This window comes from Nematolebias whitei, chromosome 2 (genome assembly GCF_014905685.2).
Source record: "Nematolebias whitei isolate Nwh7 chromosome 2, NemWhi1, whole genome shotgun sequence".
Taxonomy (NCBI): domain Eukaryota; kingdom Metazoa; phylum Chordata; class Actinopteri; order Cyprinodontiformes; family Rivulidae; genus Nematolebias; species Nematolebias whitei.
In genome coordinates this window covers 14,996,773-15,006,509 of record NC_056499.1, presented here as the reverse complement: position 1 = coordinate 15,006,509, position 9,737 = coordinate 14,996,773, and the positions used below count along the sequence as shown (strand labels likewise).

Genomic DNA, 9,737 nt, shown 5'->3' with positions numbered 1-9,737 from the left:
CATGTCTCAGTGGATGTTGTCTCATGTCTTAGTGGATGTTGTCTCATGTCTCAGTGGATGTTGTGGCATGTCTCTGTGGATGTGGTGTATTGTCTTTAACTCACGTGTAAACAGTGGCAGCTGAGACTGGATGTTGTTGATGTAGACGTGTCCTGAAGCATGAACTTTAATCACCTGAAAAATTCATCTTAACATCATTTGGCTGAAATTTGTTGGATTTAAAAACAACAAGTTTGATTTAATTTGAATAAAACCATTTTGTACTCTTTCATATTGTTGATGGTGGTTTGGCTAACAGTTAGCCTATTATGGACAGAGACTTGTGTCCTTTTGTCCAGCCTGCATGATGGATGTCCCGGCTCTGACGGTACCAACTACTCAGAACTGTCAGACAGAACACTGTTTCAGAAATTACCAGACTCTCCCTTTAAACAGGACCGCCTGTTGTGTTTTTTCTCCACTTTCATGAAAGCCGTTCAGTTTGTGTGCGTGCATGCGCATGTGTATGTGTGTGTGTGTGTGTGTGTGTGTGTGTGTGTGTGTGTGTGTAGACCTACCAAAGAGTTGGTGTCCAAGGCCAAAGTGACGGCTCTGAGACAAGTCCTGGTATCAGCCAGACCACATTTGTCCAGGTCCACCAACACAGTGTACAAGGAGCCGTTGCTCTGCTGAAACACACGGATCCTACATGTGAGCCAGAACACTATTGTGGTGCAGAATATGTGTACTACATGCAGAACGTGTACTATGCAGAACATGTGTATTACATGCAGAACATGGGTACTACATGCAGAACATGCGTACTATGCAGAACATGTGTACTACATGCAGAACATGTGTACTATCATGGTCTCAGGTCTCTGTGAATGTCGCTTCATGTCTCAGCACATGTTGTATCATGTGTCAGTTGACGTTTGTTTTAAAACTGTGTTTTAAAACTTCAGATGGGTCCATCATACCAAATCTGACTGTCAGTCCGTGCACGATGGAGCTCTTTAGAACTCAGAAGTGTGAAAGCTGGGTGTTGGTCGTGTTCTAACCTTGGTCAGAACGTAGGAACAATCCCCGTGGAAGGTGTACGTCTTTCCATCGAAGGTGTTGATGTGAGCTCCGCCCTCCACAGAACACCTTCCTGGACAGTTCTCCTCTGAACACGACCAGCGGCCGTTCTCACACACACTGTTCAAACACACAGAGGGGAGGTCAGTAAAAACAGGCAGGCCACAACAAGATTACAGGCTATCATTCTGACTTGGACTGTTAATGAGCGCCTGTCGCTATGGTGGTAACAATCAGCTGCATCATGATGCTGCCACCACCATGCTTCACTGCTGGGACGTGTGATCAGTTCCTTTGACCTCCTGTTTGTTTTTTGCTCAGCTTTACAGCTAAGATGCTTTCTATGGACAGGTGTGGGCCTCAAATCAGGTCTGATCACTTTGATGTCTCTCAGGTGGTCTTAGATCCAGGTGCTGGAACATCTCAGCAGAGATCAGGAGGAACGGGAGGAACATGAGCTGAACTTAAAGGTTCTGTTGAGAGATTTTGGGACACTTGGCGGCCATTTGTGTGTGTTTGTGTCTGTGTGGCTGATCCGGTGTGGGCGGGGATTTTGTTGTATGATTGTTTTTCTCTTTGTGTGTGTGTGTGTTCTAAAAACAAAAGTCAATTAAAAATATTTTGATTAAAAAAAAAAAGCTTCTAGATATGTCTACAACTCTTAATTTGTTTGATAAGTTAAATATAATCCAGATTTTGGACCTAAAATTTGTTTCTGTTTGATCCACTAACAGAACATCTGGAGTTCTGATCTCACCAGGATCTGCAGCTGTGTGAGTACGACTCTCCTGATTGGTAGGTTCTGTTGCCGTGCAGACATGGACACTGACTGACAGCAACACATCCAGTGTAATCGATATCATCCAGTACGGTTCCTAAGGAAGAGAGAAGATATGGACATCAGTGAGACAGGAGTGGCTCTGCATGTCCTCTCAGTATAAAGTCCAACAGGTGAGTGTTACCTGCAGGGCAGCTGCAGCCATCATGGCAGTGATTATCACACGTCTGACTGGCCTGAGGGTTGGAGCAGCTGTCAGGACAAGGACTGCTGCACTCCAGGAACTCCATGTTGGACGGACACGTCTTATCTGTGAAAACCATTTGGTTTAAATGAGGACAATGTTTGACCCAACATTTGTGCAACACGGCGGTGCTGAAGCCGCGCTGATGTTCTTACAGCAGAAGGTTTCGTTCCTCCAGGCTGTGGGGCTTCCTCCTGCATGGACACACTGTCTGGAGAACTCTGAGATGGTTTTACACAGGACCAGGTCCGAGGTGTCTTCAGAGCTACACATGTCCACCATGCAGGCTTCAGTGAAGGACCCGACATCCAGGAGGTTCTGACAGCTGCTGAATGCATCACTGGAGAAGATGTCCTCACAAAGAGCCTGAAGAAAAACATCACATACTGAAAAGTCTGACCCGGTCTACGGCAGGTTCTGACCGGGTTAGGATCAGACTGAGGTGGTACCTGAGCCTCACAGCTCGGAGCTGGGCTGAGTTCTGGTTCCACGCAGGATTCCGTGGGTCCGTTCACCTTGAAGGTTTCAGCGTAATCCACCACGGATAGCAGAACCCCTGCAGGAGGACCACCGCCACACAAGCACAGCATGACTCTCAGCTACTACCACAACGCACATCAACAACCATCTCTGTGAACTTGCTGTGGCGGCCATCTTGAATCCTGTAACCTTTCCTCCTTCAATAATAATTTTAATAAAACATTTTATCATATTTTTCCAATAAACCAAAAACTGATTTTATTTCCAGAATCCCAAAGATGGAAAAAACTTATCAATAAAAAAACTTTTAATTTATATTTTAAATAAAGTAAATTAGCATTTTGCTAATATTAAGGTAAAATGTTTTTGTTACATTTTGTTCTGTTTTTACTTCATTTTACTTTTAAATACTTTGAGCAACAATCTGCAGTAAAAAAAGATTATTATAAAATAAACTTGATCAATAAATAAAGTTTAACATTCAATGAAGCGTATCAATAAATAAACTTTATCACTGAATAAAGTTTAACATTCAATGAAATTGATCAATAAATAACAAAGTTAATAAATAAATAACTCACCATCTTTGATGAAATCATTGGAAATCCCGTCAAAGTTTCCACACAGTCCACACGTCTGGTTCTGATATTTTTTATCTATTTCAAGCTGTGAAGATATTAAAACATCACTTTATTCAATAAAAAGAAAAATAGATTAATATAATAAGACAAAAAGAAATCAGACATTTTGTCTGATCATTGAAATTTAATTTTATGTTGGAAAAACTTAGAAACAAAGCAGCAAAACGTTCTGGGTTTTATCATATTAAAATGTTAAAAGTATTTTGTATGATTGTGTTTCCCTCCTGATGGTCATCAGGGTCACTGGTTCAGATATGTGGACCGTGCCCGGGTCAATCTAACAAAGTAGAAGGTTCAGGAGACACATGAACTTTGTGGACAACATAAAGTTTACCAGACAGGACACCACCAACAACAAGTTGCCTTTATGGACAGTCTGATGGGCGGAGATGAAGCCTCAACACTGAAGTTTGAAGTTTGAGCTCCACTCTGCAGATCTGAAGCTCCTCATATGATTTAATGACAGAAGTCCAGTTGTTTTGTTTCTGGAATGTTTTGCGTTTGTCGTGTCCTACGTGACTGAGAATCTACACCAGCAATCACATGATGTGTTGACGTGAGCTTCTTACGTCAAAGGAGTCGTCCAGGTTCCAGACAGCTTTGATTCCAAGACTGGCTTCAACAAAGATGGACGATGTTGTTTCTTTGATCTTGACTCCAAAGGCAACATGTGGCAGAGACACCCTGCAGCAACACACAGAGGCTAAATCTACCACTTTATTTGTTTTAAAATTAATAAAACACAAGATCACCAAGGCCTGGTTCTGGACTGAGCCCAGATGGGAACTGGACCTGGTCCTGAGTTGAACTCACGTCTCCTCATTGACCGTCACTGAGTTGTTGGAGATCTCCAGGACCAAACCGTCCAGCTTCATGTTGATGCTGCTGATGGAGGAGGAGGAGGACGAGCTGCGCCTCATCGACACGACGAAGCCTTCGTAGGTCCCTCTGCACTGGGACACGAGGATGTGGTTGCAGGTGGACGGAAGCTGGAAGAACTGTCCGTCAAACGTCTTGTAGTGATGATGTCCCCATGTTGTGCACACCCGGCCGATATGAGACACGTTGGCTGCAGAAACATTTCAAAACGTGCTGCATCATCTGATAAAAACGGGTAAAATAAAACACGTTTCCTTGGTTACCTGAGTCCAGGTTCAGAGTCTGTAGAGAAGGAATGATGTTGACTGCAGAAAAAAAACAAATACTTGTTTTTATAAATTTTTATCAAAATGAATCATAAGGCGTGGATCCTAAAGGGTAATTTCAGATTAGTTTCATAGAAGAAGAAGTAGAAGAACAACAACAACAATATTAACAACAACAACAACAATGTTAATAATATTAATAATAATAATAATAATATTATCATCTTCCGTGCTGTCCACTTTGCCTCAGACAGATTTACGGAGTAATGTGACTGATGACCTTTGACATCTGATCTCTGTGGAAGATGTGATGGACTCTGGTTTCAAAGTCAAAGTTTCTTTTTTTGTCATACGCACCACATGTGGTACATGCGGTGGAAAAAAAAAATGTGTGTACACAGGGTCCCAGTTACATCCAACAAAAGTATAAAATGTAAAAGAAAAACAGTAATAAGATCTAAGATATGAACTAAGAATAATGTTAAACTAAAAATACAAAGTACACTAAGCGCTAGTAGTATAAAAATAATACGCTGAACAGCAGCACGAACATGAGTCTGTGTGAGCAGATGAGGACGAATGAACACAGCAACATGAAACAGATCAGCAGCAACATGAAACAGATCAGCAGCAACATGAACCAGATCAGCAAGAAAATGAAACAGATCAGCAGCAACATGATGTGATTTTTCACAGTGATTATCCTGGTTAGAGATTCATGAGTCTAACAGCCTCGTGGTAGAAGCTGTTCCTCAGTCTAGTGGTCCATTCATATTATCCGTCTCTTCAGTTTGTCTTTAGATGTCTTTTTGTGGACATGTCCAGGGAGGTGGTCCAACTCCCTGGACATGTCCACCTGATAGTCTCTATGTAGTGAACTAGATGACCTGATGATCTGACCCTCATCTGACCCTGATGACCTCAAATCTACCAGATGGACAGAGACTGTTATTTTCATTGATCTGAATAAGTCTGAGCCATCTGATGACTTTCTTTCTTGAATTAATCAAGCAGAAAAGACAATCCTTTATAATCATTACTGTTTTACAAATGTTTGATAATCAAATTGTGTTAGTTTCACTCAATGCTTACAGGTTGAAAAGAACTACTCATTTTTATTTTACATAAACAGTAAGTAATGATTTTTATTCCTCATTCAAAGAAGAAATCACCTGAATATGCATTTCTTGATTTTCTGTCTGAAATGAGCCAAGTCGTAAGTGTGTGAAAGTTGAAGCTTCGGTCAACTAAATGTTTACTGAAGAAGAAATGTCATGTTTAACTATTGGAGAAGATAATCAGAATAGAGGCTCCAAAAAGTCTGGTATTTTGCAATAATCTTTTCTGTAAGTTGAAAACAATTTCATTCTCTGACCTCGACTTTTGATAAACACCTTACGTCAAAACCACTCCTCTTTCTGGTCCATCCACGAATCAGAAAGCTCTGAAGTAAACTCGGAAGTAAACTCATTTAAAATGTGACAACTTCCCGGTTCTGGAGAGTGCAGTTAGTTCTCAAGGAGTTCAGAAGAGAATTCATGGGGAATTCATGGAGTGCAGTTAGTTCTCAAGGAGTTCTGAAGAGAATTCATGGGGAATTCAGAGAGGGCAGTCGGTTCCAAGAGATTCCAGAGAACAGAGTTATGGAGAGTTTTGGAGTTAGAGTCTGAGAAGATCTGAAAGAGTCTGAGAGCTGCTGACAATGAAGAGTCAGAGTTGCCGAGAATCCAGGGACGTTTTGGGATTATAATTCTGTTTTGAACTAACCACGCACGACTCTCCAAGGATTTAGCTGTTCTCAACGGAGACGCTGATATCAGTCTGAAGGATTCTTACTGAGGTGATCTATCGTCAACAAGGTAACGGTTTCTTCTTCGACTAAAGTGTACCTGGAATAAGCTGAGATACCTGATGGGAGCGTGCAATTTCTGGTCAAACAGATTAAATTCCCTCACATATTCCTCTGTAAGATAAATCTCAATTTCCTCTTAAACTCACCTCTCTCTCATAAATCAGTACAGATATTTTTAGAAATATCTGAAGCAAAATCCTCAAATCACCGCCGAGTGATTTGAAGTTCAATATTTGTGAAACTGTTTATTATTATTTTCATATTTTTAAAAAGTTAATGTAAATGTTTGATGTTAAACTTTGATTCTGAAAATAAATGACTCCATTCATTTGATGGGTCAAAGATAATAACGTCTCTCGTTCGCATTTCTGTTAAAATTCAATGCACGACATTACAGTCAGAAAAATGAAGAACTCGTGAAAAGTATGCATAAATATATACCACATATATTTGTCATACAACAAGTGACACGTACCTACGTGACTCACTACACTCTACCTTCAACATGATGTCCATCATTGTATTCCTGTGATTCCTGAGGCAATCTGGCCTCAGCTTCCTGTGGACTGTGTTCATTATGTTACACACCATGATACCAAACAGCCCTGTGACTATCTGTCACCCTTTAACCAAACAGATTAACTACAGACTGAGGACACCTACAGGACACACTGTGATTTAACATGTCCCTGTGGACAGATTACAGGATACACTGTGATCTGACATGTCCCTGTGGACATTACAGGACACACTGCGTTCTAACATGTCCCTGTGGACAGATTACAGGACACACTATGGTGTAACATGTCCTTGTGGATAGATTACAGGACACACCTTGGTGTAACATGTCCCTGTGGACAGATTACAGGACACACCGTGGTCTAACATGTCCCTGTGGACAGACTACAAGACACACTATGGTGTAACATGTCCTTGTGGATAGATTACAGGACACACTGTGGTGTAACATGTCCCTGTGGACAGAATACAGGACACACCATGGTGTAACGTCCCCGTGGACAGATTACAGGACACAACGTGGTGTAGGACAGATTACAGGACACACCATGGTCTAACATGTCCCTGTGGACAGAATACTGGACACACTACGATGTAACATGTCCCTGTGGACAGAATACTGGACACACTACGGTGTAACATGTCCCTGTGGACAGATTAGTTGAACCTTTACTAAAGCTCATTATATTTGTTTGTTTCTTAAATTATTCAGTTGAACCTAAATTGAAACAATTACTAATTTTATTTCTTGATATTTTATTTTGGCACTTTTTTTTTACTATTTTTAATTGAACTAAAAGTGACAGACTCAGGCAGCACGGTGGCACAACTGGTAAAGCTGCTGCCTCTCAGCGAGCAGGTCCCTGGTTCAAACCCCGGTCCAGGGGCCTTTCTGGGTGGAGTTTGCATGTTCTCTCCGTGCATGCGTGGGTTTTCTCCGGGTGCTCCGGTTTCCTCCCACAGTCCAAAAACATGCATGTTAGGCTGATTGGTAACTCTAAATTGTCCCTAGGTGTGAGTGAGAGAGTGAATGGTTGTTTGTCTCGTTTGTCTCTATGTGGCCCTGTGATGGACTTGCAACCCGTCCAGGGTGTACCCCGCCCCTCGCACAGTGTTGCTGGACATGGGCACCAGCGACCCCCGTGACCCAAAATGGAATAAACGGGTAAAGAAAATGGATGGATGGGTGACAGACTCATTTACCTGCATTTTAAAAAATATATTTAAAAATCAATCCTCAAACTAACAAACTCATATTTCTGTGTTCCAGTTAACATAATGAAAAGCAGTAAAGGCACAAGATGGAGGAAACACCGACCCCTGACCTCTGACCCCTGCCAGCCACCACAGCCTTTTATAATCAGAGGGTCAGTTTCAGGACTGCAGGTGCCTCTTTGGTTTGATTAAGCTGAGACATCCACTGCAGGTAAGACTTTAATTGTTCATAACACCTCATAGAACCCCTCTTTTAAAAAATCTCATCTATCCTTTTAAGTAGTTTTCCTTCATTCTAACAGAGATGAGGTGGTCAAACAATGTGTTCAATGTTTATCTTTAACAAAGTAAACAACAATAAAAAAGTGTTTGAACTAAAAAAATTAAATCCAAGTGAAGACAGACGGTAAAAAGTCCGTTCGAACATTTGGTCAGACTGTTTTAGAAAAGTAAAAGTTACAATTTTATTGAAAGGAAACTTTCAGAAAGTCCAGCTGTGGTCAGAGTTCAGCCTGTTTGTTTATTAATTAATAACTTAATTAATATATTTAAAATCAATCAATTAATTAATTAATTTGTTTATTCTTTAGAAAGATTTCAAACTAAACTCTAAATCTGACTTGTTCCATTTTAAATCAAGACGTTCAAAATCAGAAAAGTCCGGGTCTCAGGTGAGCTTTACCTGTCTGAGCAAGAGGTCCGCTCAGCTGACTCAGGTAGAAGAACCACAGGCTCAGCTGGACTCCTCGTGTCCCCATCTTGGTTCTGTCGGGCCTCAGCAGCAGAACTGCTCCTTTTATAGGTGGAGGAGCCGCTGTTTATTCAGGAAACACATATCCAGATGAGCTGCTGCTCCACACCTTCATCGTCCTCCTCCTCCTCCTTAGAGAAGCAGCTTCAGGGGGGAGATGAAACGTTGCTAACAGAGCTTCAGGAAAGAAAAGAACATTTAATAATTTATAATTTTATAATTTCAGGCTCTTAAAGAATATAAAACGATCTGTCATGTTTTGATGCAAATGAAATATTTAAAGTTCTGCTGGGATCCCTTCAACAAATTATTACTATTTACTGACGAGTGTAGTTTCACTTTATAAAAAACAATAATAATAATAAATAAATAATAATAATAATACTTTAATATGGAGTTAATAAAACTTTGTACTATTTAAGAAAACTAGAAAAAAGGTTTCAGTTAACAAAATGTGAAACAGTAATATAAAGAAATTAAATATTTTTACCTTTATAACAGCAGATAATCAGCAACCTTTCATTCCTCTCAGGTACACAGGTGTACAGGTACTCAGTGTACAATTATACAGTTGTACAAGTATACAAATGTACAGGTAAACAGGTATACAGGTACACAAGTGTATAGGTAAACATACGTATAGGTACACAGGTGTACAGGTACACACCTGTATACCAGAACACAAGTGAACAGGTATACAGGTGTACAGGTACACAAGTGTACAGTTGTACACAGGTGCAGGTGTACAGATGTACAAGTACACAGGTGTAAAGGTACACAGGTGTACAGGTGTACACAGGTGCAGGTGTACAGATGTACAAGTACACAGGTGTACAGTTACACAGGTGTACAGGTATATAGGTACACATGTAAACATGTACACAGGTGTACAGGTACAATACACAGGTACACAGGTGTACAGGTACACAGGTGTACAGGTATACAAGTACACATGTACACAGGTGTACAGGTACACAAGTACACAGGTGTACAGGTATACAGGTATACAAGTACACATGTACACAGGTGTACAGGTACACAGGTGTACAGGTA

General features: G+C 40.7%; 1 protein-coding gene across 1 annotated transcript in view; it reads right to left on the bottom strand.

The window, feature by feature from the left end:
• LOC119425779 (mucin-5AC) overlaps positions 1-8,697 on the bottom strand; it is a 32,831-nt gene extending 24,134 nt beyond the window's left edge. The window contains exons 1-12 of the mRNA XM_037693329.1: positions 8,616-8,697; positions 4,345-4,386; positions 4,016-4,271; positions 3,772-3,886; positions 3,143-3,227; positions 2,531-2,637; positions 2,237-2,447; positions 2,022-2,147; positions 1,817-1,934; positions 1,041-1,179; positions 558-668; positions 105-174 (exon numbers count right to left, since the gene is read on the bottom strand). Coding sequence (XP_037549257.1) covers positions 105-174; positions 558-668; positions 1,041-1,179; positions 1,817-1,934; positions 2,022-2,147; positions 2,237-2,447; positions 2,531-2,637; positions 3,143-3,227; positions 3,772-3,886; positions 4,016-4,271; positions 4,345-4,386; positions 8,616-8,691 — 1,456 coding nt within the window. The 5' untranslated portion in view covers positions 8,692-8,697. The remainder of the gene's footprint in view (positions 1-104; positions 175-557; positions 669-1,040; positions 1,180-1,816; positions 1,935-2,021; positions 2,148-2,236; positions 2,448-2,530; positions 2,638-3,142; positions 3,228-3,771; positions 3,887-4,015; positions 4,272-4,344; positions 4,387-8,615) is intronic.
• Between the last annotated feature and the right edge of the window lie 1,040 nt (positions 8,698-9,737).